At 39.7% G+C, this 18,408-nt stretch overlaps 1 protein-coding gene across 1 annotated transcript in view; it reads right to left on the bottom strand.

Moving 5' to 3' along the window:
- LOC113406251 (spermine synthase) overlaps window positions 1–18,408 on the bottom strand; it is a 66,494-nt gene that overhangs the window by 11,263 nt on the left and 36,823 nt on the right. The window contains exons 3-9 of the mRNA XM_026649865.2: window positions 18,100–18,193; window positions 15,675–15,739; window positions 13,511–13,686; window positions 11,877–12,031; window positions 10,983–11,072; window positions 9,756–9,870; window positions 6,612–6,691 (exon numbers count right to left, since the gene is read on the bottom strand). Of these exons, the coding sequence (XP_026505650.1) occupies window positions 6,612–6,691; window positions 9,756–9,870; window positions 10,983–11,072; window positions 11,877–12,031; window positions 13,511–13,686; window positions 15,675–15,739; window positions 18,100–18,193 (775 nt within the window). The remainder of the gene's footprint in view (window positions 1–6,611; window positions 6,692–9,755; window positions 9,871–10,982; window positions 11,073–11,876; window positions 12,032–13,510; window positions 13,687–15,674; window positions 15,740–18,099; window positions 18,194–18,408) is intronic.

Here is an 18,408-nt window from a genome sequence, read left to right as displayed (position 1 = left end):
TAATGCAAATAAATCCTCAAAATTCTCTCACACAAAACTTTTCCATGGACTCTGGTGTGCTGAGAAGTTGCTAGCCAATATTAGTCTTTTGCCAATATTAGTCTTTTGTCTCCACCTAGTGGTACAAGATCATACTGCACAATACTCATAGATTCTCTAAGTCAGTGGTTCTCAACCAGGGGTACATGTACTCCTGGGGGTACTCAGAGGTCTTCCAGAGGTCACTAGATATTTGCCTAGTTTTACAACAAGATACATAAAAAGCACTAATGAAGTCAGTGCAAACTAATATTTCATACAGACAATGGCTTGTTTATACTGCTCTATACACTGAAATGTAAGTACAATATTTACATTCCAATTAATTTATTTTATAATTATATGGTAAAAATGAGAACGTAAGCAATTTTTCAGTGACAATGTGCTGTGATACTTGTATTTTTATGTCTGATTTTGTAAGCAAGTAATTTTTAAGTGAGGTGAAACTTGGGGTTCGCAAGACAAATCAGACTCCTGAAAGGGGTCTGGAAAGGTTGAGCGCCACTGCTGTATTCAGTCTCTGAATATCTAAGGAATGATCAATCTGTGGAATGGAATGCATGCGAAGAAAAATTTGGAAAGAACAAGTATACTTTGAGAATCTTGAGAGGGCAGTATAACTATGTAAATCACAGTTGTAAAAAGAATGTAAGATACAATCTAATTTCTACCCCTTTTCATGATGTATTCCTGGTACAACAGAGCCTCCTGCCAAACCTAGAAAAATACCAAACCTGCCTTGTTTAAAAGCATAATGAACAAATCTTACATCACAGACCCTGGCTAAATGTTCCCCCAAATCCTCTCTATTATGCAATTTCTGTTGAGAATAACGTGCAAATTTTGCAGGAGAGGAAAAAAAGACAAACAAATGAAGCCTCACTCCATTTTACTACCTTCACTGCGCCCACCCTCCAAGAGACATACATCTTGTCTGGATAATTCTTCTCTGCAAGAACCTGATCCAAAGCCCACTGAAATCAACAGAAAGCCTCCCATTGATTTCAGTGGGTTTTGGATCTGGCCCCGGATGTAGCTCCCTTTGGAGTCTTTCAACTCCAGTTGGCAATGAAGACCTGAGAGATAAACAATACACTGCCTCTGCATATATTTCACAACTTTCCTGAAGAACACTGATGGACAAGCCCCTAGCCAGTTACATCGACAGTTCCATTTATTTCATGCCCTCTTGCTCATGAGAAGTATACAGATGTATTATCTGCTCAACACAGTCATGCAGAAACAAGGATGTTGGTGTGCCAGTGAAGCTTTCATGAATTTGGAACTTAAGTTATTTAATTAGAAATAGTAGCACGTGACCAGTTTCCCTTAATGCATGTTATACTCTCAAAAAAAAAAAAAAAAAACCAAAAAAAAAAAGGAAAAAAAAAAAAAAAAAAAAAAAAAAAACCCCTAAGAAATAAGGGGGAAAACAGCAAGTTCTGATTTCAGACCAAACCAAAGCACTACATATGTACCGCACATAAACAAATTCATAAAAGACTGAATTAACCTGGGAACAGTAATTAGAATATTGGAAAAGGAGGATATTATACAGCTAGATGTGGAGGATAAAAATCATTAAGCAATATCGAGGTACACTCAATTACTACTCTTTCAGACTTTCATCCTGCGGCCTACAGTTATTACCACCTCCCTCCTGCTAGCACTTCTGTATTTATTTACCTGCTAGTAACTGCTGATATTTCTTGAACTTCCCTAGCTACTGTCAAAGAGCTATCTATCTGATACCCTTGGGCTCTACATCATGTGCATTTGCACTACATAAAACTGTATCTGCAGGTGCAGACTGCTGAGCCTAAAGTAGTGCAATACATGTAATTGTACTGTTAGCTTATAGTGATACAGTTGTGGCATAGTATAATCAGTGTGTATAAACTTTTTTCTTCTATATCCATCACATGTAAGGTAGTTTTTATTTAACTAATAAAAACAAAAATGTTAAATGCTGTTTTTTTGCCTTTTTAATTGAATGCAAATTTCCATCCAAATTCAGCTTAAACACAAATCACAAGTAAAAAATGAATCTAGTTAATAAGAAATAGATCATTCACCATTTTCTAACACAAAAAATATAAGAGTTCAGAATCTTCCTAAACACATGTTAAGCTATATAATTGCTTAAATTAACATGTACAGATATAGTGTACCCACCTGGTTAGCATAAAGTTCCTAATTTAGTGTAAAAGACTACATTTGTTTGCAAATCAAGATGTTTTAATTATTATTATCCCATGAGAATCAACCTTTCTTTAGGAGAATAACTAAAAAGGTACATATGCAAAACAAAATTAAGAACCAGTGATTATTTAAATTAAGGTTTCCAGCTTGCGGATTTAAAAAAAAAAAAAAAAAAATCAATCCACCCCCAAGTATATTTGCTTTAAAAAGCATTAAGATACTAAAAATGTAAACTTTAGCACAGTGAAATATGTACAAATCATTGCTAACAAGTAATCTGAGTCTGTAACACAAGCTAGTCATTGAGAAAGTCATACCTCAAAGTAGACGGAAGGTTTGGGTTTGTAAATGAAGCTATGTTGTTGCAGAAAGTTTGCCCAGACACTGGGAAGAAACAATATTCTAAACTGACAGCCCTTCATCTGACAGCTTTCCAACTTGAAAGGCTGACTGTACTGAAAGCTTGGCGACCCCTACAGCCAGTGTTCAAACACCAGCACCACAGCACAAAGCACAGCAGATTCCAGCTGGAGCCCTGTAGAGTCAGCTACTGTGAGGCAGCTGGCCAGTAATAAGTAGGAGGTCTACTCCGTTATTACACCTTGGTTTCTACTGCGAAGTGTCTGCTCATCACAGAAAAAGCCAAGATGTAACATAGGGAGACGCGACAAGCCAGAATGAATAGATGGGCAAATAAACCATTACTTTTTCTGGTGCCACTTAACACATTATTTTTAGGCTTACCCATAGTTTTTAGCTCCCTGGGGAAGGCAATCTCAGTTTTTACAAATGCCTTCTTTGAGAAAATGAAGATATTTTGCTAAGTAAATACAAGCTACACCATACAGACCCAGACTGCAGTCTAAGACATAGCAAATTGGAGTAACACTATGTAACAGAATCTATAAACTAAACAACCCTCCACTACCAAACCACACAGATTGGCAAACTGCAATACAGAGACGAATTAAAGAGTCAGCATTTATCAACACATCATAGCATTCAACACGCTGCAGTTTTCAACATATGCTTAAACTAGGCTCCAATACCACAGTGGTTACTGTTGGTAATATTAACTTTTACTAAAATAATTAAAATTGGCAGATTCCTCATGAATACCTAAAACCATGGATACAATTTAAAGTTTACAGTTATAGAAGGCTGATTTTACTATATTATACAAGTGAAATGAGTTAAACTCTGATGACATTAAAGTGGGCAATAATGAAAACCAACAAAAAATAAGTGGTGGTGGTGGTGGTGAGGAGTGGGGGTTTTGTGCATTTATGCACTGCAATCTAGCATAAAAGCCATTTCCTTTACAAACACCTAGCTTAGACAGACATTAAGTTCACAGATAGACCAACAAATGGCTTGTTCGCCATTCAAGAATTATTGTAGAGTACTAAGTGAAAACAAATATTTCAACATACTACACCTGCATGATAGATATATTAAAAGACAAGTTATGCTGAGTTCATAGGGAGGAAAAAATACCTTAAGAGTTACAGTTCAGATATGTGCTGGAGAACAGAAAATAGCAGCAAACATTTTATGTTTAAAACAATGATACAAAACTGTATGTGCAGTTATGACTACATATTTGTGATAACCAGAGTCCAGACATCCCAGAGGAAGAACAGGAGCCTGAAACCTCCCAAATAAACAACTGAATGCTGTATACAATACTATTTTACTACAGTAACTCCTCGCTTAACGTTGTAGTTATGTTCCTGAAAAATGCAACTTTAAGCAAAATGATGTTAAGCAAATCCAATTTCCCCATAAGAATTAATGTAAATGGGGGAGGGGGGGTTAGGTTCCAGGGACATTTTTTTCACCAGACAAAAGACTGTATTATATATGTATAAAAACAGTATAAGTTTTAAGCAAACAATTTAATACTGTACACAACAATGATGATTATGAAGCTTGGTTGAGGTGGTGAAGTCAAAAGGTGGAAGAGGGTGGGATATTTCCCAGGAAATGCCTTACTGCTAAATGATGAACTAGCACTCGGCTGAGCCCTCAAGGGTTAACACCTTGTTGTTAATGTAGCCTCACACTCTACAAGGCAGCACGAATGCAGGGAGGGGAGACAGCATGGCAGACAGAAACACACACCCTGTGAGCGAGACGTGCATTGCCCCTTTATGTACGCTGACCCTACTCTAAGTACGTTGCCTTTTTAGATCAGGAAGTTGAGACAGCAGCTGCTGCCTGCAAGCTCCCTCCCTCGTCCTGAGCCCTGTCTTGTTGTCCCTCCGCCCCCTGCTCTATGGAGATAGGATAAGCAGGTGGCAGGGGGAGAGGGACACCCTGATATTAGTGCCCCCCCTCCATCCCACCACAGCAAGCAGGAGGCTCCCGGGAGCAGCTCCAAGGCAGAGTGCAGGAGCAGCACAAGGCAGTGGGGGGAGGAACAGCTGAACTGCCAGCTTGTTGGGCGGCTGCTGCACAGGGAACTTAAGGGAGCAGGAAGCTGATAGGAGGGCTGCCGGTCCACCCTGGTTCCAAGCCCCCACCAGCTAGCTCCAACAGGCTGCTCTTTCTGCAAGCAGTAGACAAAGCAGGCAGCTGCCAAACGTTATAAGGTAACATTGCGCAACTTTAAACGAGCATGTTCCCTAATTGATCAGCAACGTAACAACGAAACAACGTTAACCGGGACAACTTTAAGTGAGGAGTTACTGTATAAATGTGTATTAAGTAAGGTCTTTTATGAAAGCCAGCAACACACTGGTCATGAATATCATTGTGAAATGTATGTATTAACACTGTGAGGAAGCATGGATACTCATTGATATTGTGCATTCAAGTCTGATCAGACAAAGGGAGAAACAGGGTTTCTCTCAGACCGGAGGGAAGGTAGCTATCTCCCTCTCCCTAATGTAAATTAGGCAATATGGAACCAAAACAATGGAAGCTCCATTTACATATGAGTCAACAGGGGGATGGGATGAACAGCAGGGGGTCATCCTGCTTCTGGAGACAAAACAATGAGTTTGGAGAAGTATAAAGAGAAGCAAGAAACCATCACTTAATGGACACAGAAATCCGTGAAAGGTGGATCCCTCAGCCACGTGGGTTAAAGACACTGATCTGACTGTAACAGTGAAATTGCCTGAGACCAAGATTGTAATCTGTTAAATTTTAGACACTGGAAAATGTGTTTTATTTTTGTCACCATTTTCTGTTTCTATTATCCTTGCTTACTCTCACTTACATCACTATTCTTATTAATAGACTTACTTTTGGTTTTATCATAAAATCATCCCAGTGCTGTGCATTAAAGTGTGGATCCTCAGCTAAATTAACAGGCTGGTGCACGCACTGTCTCTTTAGAGGCAGTAAACTTGGTGATTTCTGTGAACGTCCAGAGGAACGCTCTCCTGGGGGTTCAGGAACTGGGGTTCACTGAATGTTACCTGCAAAGCTAGGTTAAGACTGAGAGAATCTCAAGGAGTTTGTTGGTGAGGTGGACACACTGGTGTAACAGGGAGCTGACACACAGTTTAAGCTCCAGCAAAACTCTCTCTTGCTGAGGCAGAGGGGTAACAGTGGCTTACAGTTTGGGGCACCCTGAGAAAGCATCACAATATTTAAAAAGTGTCTTCCAGTGAAAGTTTGATTAGAATTACACTTGAAGTGGTTTTACATCAGTTAATATATTAAAGGGCTTTTCTATTTTTTAAAAACTTTAAGTTAATAAATATTAGGCCAGAGGTTTCAACATTAACGGGCCCTTGGAAATCAGAGTTTTGCCACTGTCTTCACCTGAAGTGTTTTTACAAGTGCCAAAATTAGACCAGGTTTTCAAAAGTTGCCTCTAATTTTGTGGATGGAAAAATGCAGGCAAAAATTTATATTTGCAAATCTGGTCCTTGAAGTTGGAGCTAGCAATCTAAACATACTATGGGGAGGTGTTCTTTATTATTAACTCTCCATTTATTGCTGGTTCAGCATCCAGTAAGTCAGTTTTCAACTCACTCATGCCTTATGGACAACATAAGTTTTCATCTTTTGTTTAAATTTCTAGAGCTACTGGCATGAAAACTGGTTCTTTGTTTAACAATTCACCAGTTCTTGCTTTTTTAAACACCACTTGAAGCCATAATCCTCTGTGACAAGCCAACTAGTTCCTGAAGAAGTGTTTATAAATGTCAAGACAAATACACTATGACCTCAGCTGAGAACATGCACCACCAGAAACAAATGAGTCAGCAGCAGCAAAGACCATGTTTCATACAAATTTCCGTAGCAATATATTAAAGAAAAAGTCAGCCAGTATTTTTTCAGGATCTGAAAATGTAAGTCACTATATATAGAGAAGGAATGTAGAATTATTTCTTTTAATCACAGTGTCATACCTGCGTGAAATATTTTCCATCATGTTTCAGGACTTTCATTGAAAGGTCAAGAATCAATCGTAGAAACTCCCACGTAGAATCTGGATATAAAGAATGAATTAGAATCTTCAAGTACTAGTGGCTTGTTAAGCATTACATAACTAATATTTAAGCACTGCTGCTGAGTATTTCAGCAGGATGATTATTTTTCTCTATCATTAGTTTAAATAAAGTGTTGATTACCAGCACTTGGGCTCCTGGGATTTTTGTCAGGTTTTTTTAGAATTTCTGAGAGACTTTGCATAGCTTGTAGTGTGAATTCCCACACTTATTTTCATGAGTTTCCACTATTCAGCTGACTGTGCTTAAAGTCAAACTAAAGTGGTAAACAAAGAAAATTTCAGGAAAAAAAAAATCAAGTCTTCAATGCCAGTAACTGGACTTTTTAAGCCCAGAATGCAAATAGAAAAGTATTTCATTACCAATAAGGTAATGCAGTTTTCACCCAGCCAAGGGCACAGAGGAAGCAAGCATGCAATCCTAAACTATGGAGGTTAGATGCATAAGTGACATTCCACCCTCAGCTCTAATTTTTCACACTGCAAGGTGCATATTGGTAAGCAGTTCAGGATGAAAAGCTCCAGAGTCCTGAAAATAAGAAAAATATGCAGGAGAAAGAATGTAATGGTGATTCTTTAAGTCATTGGATGCATGCATTAAACTAACCCTCGTGAAGATTTAACTTGTTTCGCAAGCATAACTGCAATCGGCAACTCAAGCTAACAGTTATCTGTCATCTTGAAGGCATTACTGGAGAGAAATCTAAAACAGCGCCGCCTAATGAAAATATTGAGATCTTGCTGTCCTTCAACATACAGCACAATAAGACTTCAACTTCTTCTAGCCATTCCATCCACACCGTGTCTTCTGCCAGGAAAATTCTATTCTCCATAGTTAAGGTATCTTATGTTCCCTAAAGTGTTCCATATCCATATTTTAATAGAATAGTGATATAGCACATAATAATTCTGAAGTCCTCAACTGTTTTGAAAAACGACCTCAACTTTCAGACTTGCTCAGCAACCTTCCATATTTTCTTTTTGTCTGTCTTGCTTGGGGGCTGCTATTGGATTTCTCCGCCCCCCAAAAATGTCAATCAAGGAATAAGCAACAGCATGGGAGTTAAAAAAAAAAAAAACAGTAGAATTAGGACCAGGAGCCATTATAGAATGTTTGGAGACAGTTTTTTCATGCTGTGCTATGAAATCAACCCATCTTTCTCTAATATGCACTGAAAGGCAGGGTCTTTTGCAGTTGCATACTGTAACCCTACTCAGTGTAATGAGTCATCTGGACTGTAATCCAAATATAGCCGAAAAATGCCCTGAGTTGGTACTAGTAACACTGAATCTAAACATATCAAACGTTTGCATTGTTTAAAAAGCATTTTTTTGAGAATCTATAAAAATCCTCTTTCGCACAATTTTCTCTAAGCGATATCTGGCCTGATATGAAACAAAAGCAGTATTTTAAAAATAAAAATCAGAAACTTAAACATTGACCTTTTAGAAATGTATTCTAATATACAAAAGCCAAAAAATTATTACTCCAAAGCAGGGGTAAGGCAACCTATGGCACGCGTGCCGAAGTCGGTTCTGTATAAAATAATTGCCAAAACTTACAGTATGACTACAGTAGTTTATATTGTACCATCACCCAGAGAGGAAGTAAATTCCTGGGGGGCGGGAGGGAGGAGAGGGAAGAAATGCTCCAAAGAGAAAAGAAATCTGGGCAAAAAATGCTCCAAAAACGTACATGCTAGAGCAGCAACTCAAATGTAGTGTGACACTATTATATTTATTTTCAAAAACATAAAACATATCTCCCTTCCTGAGAACATAAAATAGTGTGTCCCCCAATTTCATAAGACCCAATTAAAGAAAATGTACATTCAAGTTCTGTAGGTCACAAATCTATGGCAAGCTGTAAAAAAGAGATTTGTGTTTCCAAAGTCTTCTATAGTTTATAAACTAGCTGTACTGTTTAAATTCAACTCGAGAAGTGGAGGTGGGGGAAAATAAAGATCCTGCTATGACATTTACTTCAAAATTTGCAAGGAAAGTACTCCTCACTTCCTCCTTCTCCCAATTCAGGAACTGAATGCTAAAATTTAGAAGTCCTGATCGTCACAATTCTTCTCTCCACCTGCATGCATGTGCACTCCTTTCCCCCCACCCCTTACTTTTCTTCCTAGTGCTCCTAATTATGAGAACATCTCTGGTCTCAAAAGAGCATGTTACTTATAGAAACTGCTGTGAATACCACCCCACACACCCCTGAATGAGACTCTGACATGGCTGAAATAAACTCTTAGTAAGTGTACAGTTGGCTTCACTGCTGTGCAATGACTAGGTCCCTGTCACCACCAACATCCAGAAAAGGGTGGGGGGAGGGGGGAGGAAACGACGTACTTGTGGATATATGTCTACACTACTGCAGGGAAAAAAAGCCATGGCAGAGTCTTAGAGCCCACATCAACTGACTCAGACTCACACTACAGGGGTAAAAATGGCAGTGCAGATGTTCCCACTTGGGCTGGAGCTCAGGCTCTGAAACCCACAGCGGGGGGGGGGGGGGGGGGGGGGGTCTGAGAGCCTGAGCTCCAGCCCAAGTGGGAACATCAACACTATTTTTAGCCCTGCATCAAATGACCCAGGCTGAGATTCACTGCCACAGGTTGTTTCGGCGTTTTTTTGCAGTGTAGATGTACCCCATCGCTGCACTCTGCTATTTAGCTTTTGATAGAACTAGTTGTGACCCAAGAGCCCCACGGAGCTAGGCAATCCAGACAGATGCTCCGGAGTTGGAGTGTGCCTTTCACTAACCTGCAGAATGTCAGCAGGGCTGAGTAGGCCTAGAGGAGTGTGCTTGTGTTGCCCGTGGAGTTGGGGAGCTGACCCATGGCAGGTACAGACAAGGTTTCCTCAAGGTGAAGCGAGGAGGGGTAGGGGGCGGGGCAGAAGGGGCAGCAAGGTTCCTCACAGCCCAGAAGCATCACATAAGGTAAAAAAAATCCCCCTCATTTTAACCCCCAAAATAATATTTTGCTGCAAACTGTCAAGAAAACAAAGTGTTAAAAACAGTTAGTATAAACAAAGAATTAACCTTCTTCGGGAGATGTGGAGATTGGAACAGCTGTCAGATCATTAATTACATAATCAAACATCCTTCCTTCTTTGGCATACCTCTTCAGTACTGGAACACAGTCTTCTATTAGAACCTAAAAAATTATTGTTTTAATAAGTGATCAAAATCCTCTTAAACTGACTAGACTAATATGATGTATAGGAATTAAAATAGGGAAAGGGGTCAGAATTAAGCCTGACTTTAACATAAGGTTCTAATCTTAGCTTTTTATATCTCCATATAGAAGACAATGCTGGGGGGATGGGGCAGCAGAGTGATGCAGCAGCGAACCAGAATTTCCATTCCCAGCTCTGTCACCGACTGCTGGGTGACCACTTAGATCATTTGTGCCTCTGTTATTCCCCATTTTGTAGATGGGGAAGTAGTTAATAGCGTCACAAGATAATTGCAAGTTTTGAGATCCTTGGATGAACGGCACTTGACACATGCAAAATATCATGCAATTTTTGCTAGTTTTTCTCCAAGAAAACTAGCTAGTGTTCAAGGATATGTCATTGGGAAGAATAACCTTGCAGTTAAGATACCGAACTATGATCCAGTAGATCTGGGCTAGTTTACCTGCTCTGACAGACATGATATGTTACATACCCTTCTCAGTAACCCTGTTTCTTCTTTTTTCCAATGGGGAGCGGGTGTAGAATATTTACTCATATGAATAGAATTTGCCAACAGATTTCAAGCAAATAATAGCACAGATAAAACCAAATTAACCCCCCAATCATGTGAACTATACCTGAGATTCTGAATGATGCACTAGCATTGATTTAAGTTTATGATTTGCATTACTTCTCAGCCAGTTTGTACTGGGAGATATTAGATACCATACTCTATTTTTATATTAATATTACCTATTTTCACTCAGCTACTAACAAGGTTTGGTGATGGCAATATGCATTATTATGTTTCAAGTTTCTTTATTATTCCAAGTGTGAGTTGTAAATATTAAAAAAGCAGAGTGGGTTTGGAGATGGAGAGTTAAATATTTCAAAATTAATGGATCAGTGTGTTTAATCTAAACCCTGGTGCAAAATATACTATGATTTAGAAATGCAGATATGGATTAAACCTAAAATAGTAGGAAAGAAAATGTTAAGAAGCCAGATGGCATACAAAAAACTTCCCAAAACAATACATCCCAGATCTAAATCTAGATGTTACTTGTAATGAAGGTAACAGATAAATTACCTGATAGCATTCTCCTTTAAGATTGTCTAAGACATCTCCACATGTTTTACGCATGTATTTTTTACACCCGTCGATCACCATTTGGTCAATGTTTGATGTTAGTTAAGGAGCATTAAATTCTGTTCACCTTTTATTAACCAAAGTTTTGGAGGGTTTTTCCCTTTTATCAAAGAGATACAGTCAAACTTATGGAGGAATAGTAATAGTAATATAATTTCCTGCAACATCTAGGTTTAGGAATTAATTCCCAACCTCAATTAGAGGTTTAAGATATTATTTATATTAAAAAAAAAAATTCTTTCCAACCAGCACTGTTGGCACCATAATTTACCATACATTTTAAAAGCGTAATGTTTTAGTACAATGATGATGATAATTATTTTGGTTTATAGCTAATGAAATTTCCTATGTACAGTGACTAACAGCAAATCATGTCTGGAAAATGGAACTTTGAAATCTTATTTATGAAGCCACCTTTGGATCATTTTCTTTAACTGATATCTGAGAAAGAGGATACGGTAGACACATGTGCCATCATCATTAAGAACCAAATCCTGAAGTCTTTAATCAGGTGACATTCCCATTGACATCAATGGCTTTAAGTTACCTAAATAAGAAAATCGGGATTCAGCTCAAAGTGCAGAAAATGGTGTCCCAGAGTTACGGTTTGGATTAGGAACTTGGAACTATATATTCCATGGCCAGGATCAGATCTCACAGTCAGTGCCTGCATGCTGCAGTGATTGGGTCTAAAACCATTCCTATTTTTTGGCTTAGAGAGAGCCAGTCTCCCAACATAAGTTCATATACGAGACATTTAATTTGAGGTCCCAAGATACAAAAGGAAGAGTATGCTGTATTATTAACATGAATGGTCATTTGTTGAAAGGATATCTCCACCATGGTGACCATCTTTGGTTTCAGTTTGACTATTTCATATAGTATACCCCCATCACCACCTCCTAGGATCAGCACTTCTTTCCCAGTGTAGTCTTCTTTCCCACTGCCCATTATGGCTTGCGTATACGCCAGGTCACTCTCTGCCAGATCTGGAAGGAACAAAGAGAAAGTTGGTCAGAAGCTTTGCATTTTTAAGTCGTTAATCACTAAATACAGTAGACCAGATGCATCTTAAAGCAAGGCTGTGTATTGTCTGTGAGAAAATCAGGATGGATTTTATATTCTTCCAGAACAAAAAAAACAACATGCTTACAAGTGTTAATGTTATAAAATCCAGCTCTCCAAAGTGAGGACATGCCAGAACTAAGGGCTTTCCCGGCATGGAATTTTTATGGCTACTTCCGCCCCCATCCCATCATTTACTCTGCATGGGTAGATCTGCATGATGACCCCTATTAGAGTCAATGAACTCTGTGCAGATGTGACCGCAAGCAGCCAATTGCAGGTGGGGGCATTACTGCATACCCTCTGCTAATTCACTGACTTTTTCTTACACCTCAGTTAATTGAGCAGTTCCCTGGGCTATCATTTTATTAGATATATATATATATTTGTCTACACGATGCCTGCAAAGCACATCAGAGGGGTTTGAAATCACGGCAGATCTGGCAGTGTTCTTTCCTGTGGCCCTCCTCCAGACACTTGAGACAACTCAAGTGAGGGTCGCTGGTAGGCCTAGGCTTGCCACAGGAAGCACACTGTTTAAGCCCCAGTGACCGAGGCATGCCCCCGGTACTGGGGGAGGAACGGACAGCCTCTCCGGGCATGGAGAGGAGCCCTACTCCTACTACACTAAAACAACTAAAAGCTAGACTAAGAAACTATGTACAGGAAAACTATAGTGAGAACCACTAAAGGCACTTTGCAAAGGCAAAGAGGGCAGTTCCAACAGCCGTCACGGGCAGTAAGAAGGAACTGAAGAGCGCAGGCTCAGCGGGGCCCCTTATACCGGTTCTATGTTCACGCAGCACCAGGAGGCGCCAGAGCCGAGCCAACTAGGGGAAAATTTCCGACAGCTGTGCTCAGGGCATGCACACACCTAAATCGGAATGGACATGTACAAGCACTCGAAGAAGTAGTAGTATTGATGGGGAGGTTGAGACCGCTAATTGGCTGCCCCTAGCTGGCCTCAACCAAAGAGAAAGCAAGTGGTCAAAGGCCCAAATATTTTAAAGGGGAAAATAAGCCATCTAACAAGGTTATGAAACCCTAAGGCAGACTAGGGAAAATCATTTCATTTGTCCTTTAAAATAATGGGCAGTTGTTTAGAAGATGGATGACTGAGTTTGCTTTCCTGTCCCTTAAAGTAACTGTCAGAGGTCGCATAGCCTGAGAAAGGGTTAAATAAATATAAGAGAGATCTCTTCACTATTCTCTGAAACTTTCTGTTTGATACTTTGGGAAAAAATGCCTTTAAAACACACACACACACACACACACTCACTCCCTCCCTCCAAAAACTCCACACAACATCCATGGGAAACTAACAAAGGTGTGTTCTGATAAGAGAGAATCCAAATAACCTACAGCTTCAGACCAACAGCACATTGTAAAGAGACCATACTTACTAACATCCCCACTGAGGATAAGAATATTCCCAAACTGTTTCGAATGTAGAATTTTAATATTCTGATAAGGCGACTCTTCATCATAAACAACCTCATCTATGTCATACTCTACCAAACGCCCATCAGCCGTGGGCCAGTATCTATCAATGGCTTCTCCTCTCACAATTGCTGGCAATCTAAAAAAGGGAAAAACAAAAACTATTCATAATTCAATCTGAAAGTTAACAAACATTCCTCATTCTCCTTTAATTTAGCATAAATGCAGTACATGAAAAATGCTCTCCCACCCCCATAGTACTTAACATTTTCTTATCATCATTAGGAACGCAGTACTACATAACTGAATGTAGTGGACACCTACTCAAATACATGTTTAATCTACGATTTTGCAAGAAAATACTATCTAAATAGTATTCATACAAAAAAATAAAAATCTGCTAATGTGATTTTTAAATTTTTCTTGTATTCAGTAAGATTGCACTATCTACAAAGTTATTCCAATTTGTGTGTAATGCTCAAGAAGGTTATTTTAAATATTTTAGCTAGCAGTCAAATATACAAGGATTGCTAGTGTCTACAGGAGAATCTGGGTGTTGGTACTTTAATTTAGCACTATTTTAGCAACCTGTGTGTGAATCAGTCTTTTATAGCGGGGAAGAGGATTTGTGTAACACTAGACACTTAATTTGAAACTAGAAACTGAAATTAATGACACAAATGCAGAACATGGGCAAAAAGACACCAAACAAGTTTAAGCACTGTCTGCCTTTATTCTTAACGTAAATGTGAAACACATTTGGATGTTTTCACCAGAATTTGCATTAATTACTGAAAGTCTGGCTCAGATATGTAGCCTCAAAGTTGGATGAATCTAATAAGTCATTTTACAATTTCTTAATCGAGTATAAATTCAGTTTTAAAAAATGAGTTAGCTTTAAAAAGACAAATTCACATTCAATGTTCATGTTAAGGTGACACCAACAGATCAAAATGCTTTTGTTATGCTTCTGTGCATAAACACGGATTTAATTTGTTTCCTATTGAGGAGAATTAAGCTTTTTGAAAAAATAAATGAATTCATCTTTTGAATTTCCAGTGATTCTAAAGGACAAAAATCAAAATTATACCTTCTGAGAGACACTAGATGGCAATACACGGTGGGAGAAAGTAAAAAAATAAATATATATATTACACACACATACACACGCACAAATATGAGAAGGCAAAAAAAAAATCAGGAACTGCAATTTCTGGCTGTTCTGCGTCCAGAGTGAAAGACCTTTGCTGTCCTTATAAAATTAACACACATGGACAAGATAGCCTCACCATTTGAGCACATCAAAATATCAAACAAATTAAAATGCTATTTTCTCCACTTTTTTATTTATTCAACTCAATTGTTATGAAAATATTTCAGACTACTTTTTCTTTATTTTGGATTCCCTTTCTCTCTTCATGCACCATAATTATTACATAGTATACAAAGGATCAGTATTACAGAACGGCTTAAGCTATACACAATTTAACAAGCCTAGTGGCGATATTTATCAATTCTGAAATAAAACCACCACATTTGTCGGAATTGAAAAAGCAGACATGCTCCCACTAATAAATATATATATTACATACACACACTGACTATTTATAGTTTTTTATAAAGGCAATAATTTATTATTGGTGATTTTAACAGCCCCTTAGAAACTTAAAACTGAGTTTCCTTACAAACTCTACCACAGCACTATAGAATGTGTCTGGGAACCAAAAATCTCTCATTTAAAAAAAAGTGGTGGAATTTGCTAGATACAAAAAAGTCAATTTTGCACCTACCAATCTTGACAGTGTTTCTTTGAACAGGTATTTATTGTAGAAATTAACTGCCATAGGAAATTTTCAAATGAGTATACAAAAATATATTTACATATACGCATCTGTTTGAATAAATCTGAGGATTAGAAACAAAAATTAACAGTAAATCAAAAGGTATGTCCACAGACCTGTCCACTACACTACAGGATCAAAACCAAATTGTGTCAATCCAGAGTGATTCCCTGACTTCAGAAGAATTGGGCCCTACTTACACCTGTGTAACAAAGCAGGATTTGACTCACTTTCAATGTTAATATAAATCAAGTTAAAAGGTGATGATACATTAAAAATAACATACCGCTTTACCCTTTTGATACTGCTGTGAAACAACTCTTTCATTTTTTCTTCTATCTTATTTAGTAACTGTAAGAAACATGAAAGATGTTAAGTTTACAAAAGGTCAGAAATACACTTCCCCACCCACAATACAGTAATTTGAAATAGTGTTAAATAAGGTGTAAAAAGGAGTCTCCCTGTGGTGCCTATACAGCTGGGATGGGGCCACTGGCCACGCCCAATTATCACCCCGAGGTCAGGTCAGCCCAACCCAGCCCCCAGCCTTTTAGGGTATGTCTACACTGCAATTAGACACCCGCGGCTGGCCCGTGCCAGCTGACTTGGGCTCACCAGGCTCAGGCTGTCGGGCTGTTCAACAGTAGTGCAGACTTCCAGCTCAGGCTGGCTGTGGGACTCTAGGACCCTGTGAGGTGGGAGGGTCCCAGGACTCAAGCTGCAGCCCGAGCTAGAACACCTCCTACACCACAATTTATCAGCCCCGCAACCCAAGCCCCACAAGCCCGAGTCAGATGGCCTGAGTCAGCCTTGCAGGGCTGAAAACTTGCAGTACAGATGTTCAGGCTTGGGCCTGAACGTCTGCACAGAAATTTTACAGCCCCACAAATCCAAGTCAGCTGACCTAGCCAGCCACAGATGTTTAATCGCTGAGTAGATATATCCGACAGGTAAAAGCCCAGAGCCAGCAGAACTCCAGTTAGCAGTCCATGAGTTTCTTAACTTACGGCTTGAGTATCTACACTCATTTGTAACCCCAGGTTAGGAATTGTTGAACCCTGGGTCCCAACCTGCATCTACACTGCATTATGTGGGCCTGAATCCAGCCACCCAACTTTCCTAGTACCCTCCCAACACATGGCCTCTCTAACCCTCGGTTCACGGTGTAGTGTGGGAAACCTTGAGTGACCACCACACGACTGTCAAGAGGACAAAGAAAGTCAGCACATGGGAGCATGGAATGCCTTTGGTGGACAAGTTCAGTGGGGCTATGTCTACCCTGTAAAGCAATGGGTCTCAAACCCTGGATCCTGGCTTGACTCAGGCTCATGGAGTCCTGAGAGCCTGGGTCCAAGCCCTAGGTTAACACAATTTGTGTTTAGATGGAAGGAAGGGGTTAGGCTTGAGGCTGAGTTTGAAAGAGGTCAGTAGCAACACCTTACTTTGGGGGTGCCTGGGTAGCAGCTTTATGGACTCTTGGCCAGGTGGCCAAGCCAGTCTCTCCCTCCTCGGGGGGTGGGGGGGGGGCAAGAGAGGTGTAGGACCTCTGGCATTGGGAGGTTCCTCCTAATGCTTCAGCAGCCACTTCCTTCTCAGGGCTTCCTCCTTGCTGATGACAGCTTCCTTTTTACCATGCATGACTGGCATAGCTACCTTAGCACACAGAGCCCACACTGGCCCTGGCCCTTTCAGTGCGGTATTTCACACCCTGTTACACTGGGTATCTCAAGAGGAAAGTAATGACACAGCCTTTCACTTGTAAGTTACCAATACAGATCTGGTCAACGTTATGACAATATGAAGCCAATGTGAAGTTAGCAGTCTCAGTCCAATTCCTAGTAAACAGCATCCACATTACAGCAGCTACAATCACAATTGGCACATTTATTGACAATATCAGCCTACAGGCCAAGGATTAAATGGGCATACAGAGGCTCTCTAAGTAAAAAGGTAGTTGATTCTCCAACTTGGCATTCAGACACAGCAGCATGTGGAGGTTGCACTACCACTAAGCAGTGTCACCTCCGGATGGTGGGAATAAGGCGTTTCAGTTGAACAGCAGTTGCAGTACAGCTCTCCCAAACTGGGCATCTGACCTGGCTGCTAACTTAAGGGCATGAAGCTTGACAAAAGTCAGTAGGTTACTGACACTGCTGCCTTGCAGATATTCCTGAAACTGGCAGAAGACACTGTTTGTGCCCTGGTGGAGTAGGCCTTCATATCTGGAGGGAGAGGTACATCAGCCATCTGGTGACCTATCTAGATAAAATGTCCTAAGCAGCCTCATATGGCCACAAAAAGACATCCTGAAAGATTTAGTTCTATTAATATACTAGAGCAAGTATGTGTATATATACAGAGAGAGAGAGAGAGAGAGAGAGAGAGAGAGAGAGAGAGAGTTCTTGAGTCTAAATCAGGTAGACAGAGTTAGGCAGACGATTTAGTCAACACTAAGAGATAGTGGATTGGACGCCACGGTTTTTTTTGTTACCACGGGTGGTAAGAGGTGAGGGGAGGGTGGCAGCCATTTTTACTCTTGCATGAGAGCACAAGGAGGTAACAGGATACATGGCCAGCCCCAACAGACACTGCTATTCAAAAGACTCAGATCTTGTGGACACATGAACCTATAGTGGGATCCACACTGACATATTCAAAGAAGCTGCTAGGATTTCTTTTATGTGCTTTGAGACGGCTAATGGTATACTTACATGATCAATTTCATCTCTTCCTTTCATATCATCGCTGTGGCTCTGCAGATCCACCAATACTAATCCATGAGGGTAAATTCTCAGATTGGAAAAACTACAAAGTAAAGTTACAGTGATTAGGATTTCATTTATTAACAACATTGTGGTTTACCAAGAGGAAAAACTGTTGCTTAATACAGTGCAATTCAGAAGTCTGGTAATTTTCCAGCTCCACTGTCAACAAATGATTTTCTCTCTCTGTTTCTTTCAAAAAGTAACTGAACAACAAACAGAGTTGACAGAGGCATGCCAGCCACCCTATAAGGATCA

Source organism: Terrapene carolina, unplaced genomic scaffold (assembly GCF_002925995.2).
Source record: "Terrapene carolina triunguis isolate 2854851 unplaced genomic scaffold, T_m_triunguis-2.0 Scaffold23, whole genome shotgun sequence".
NCBI lineage: Eukaryota > Metazoa > Chordata > Testudines > Emydidae > Terrapene > Terrapene triunguis.
The sequence above is the reverse complement of the archived record's forward strand: the minus strand, read 5'-3'. Positions and strand labels throughout refer to the sequence as shown.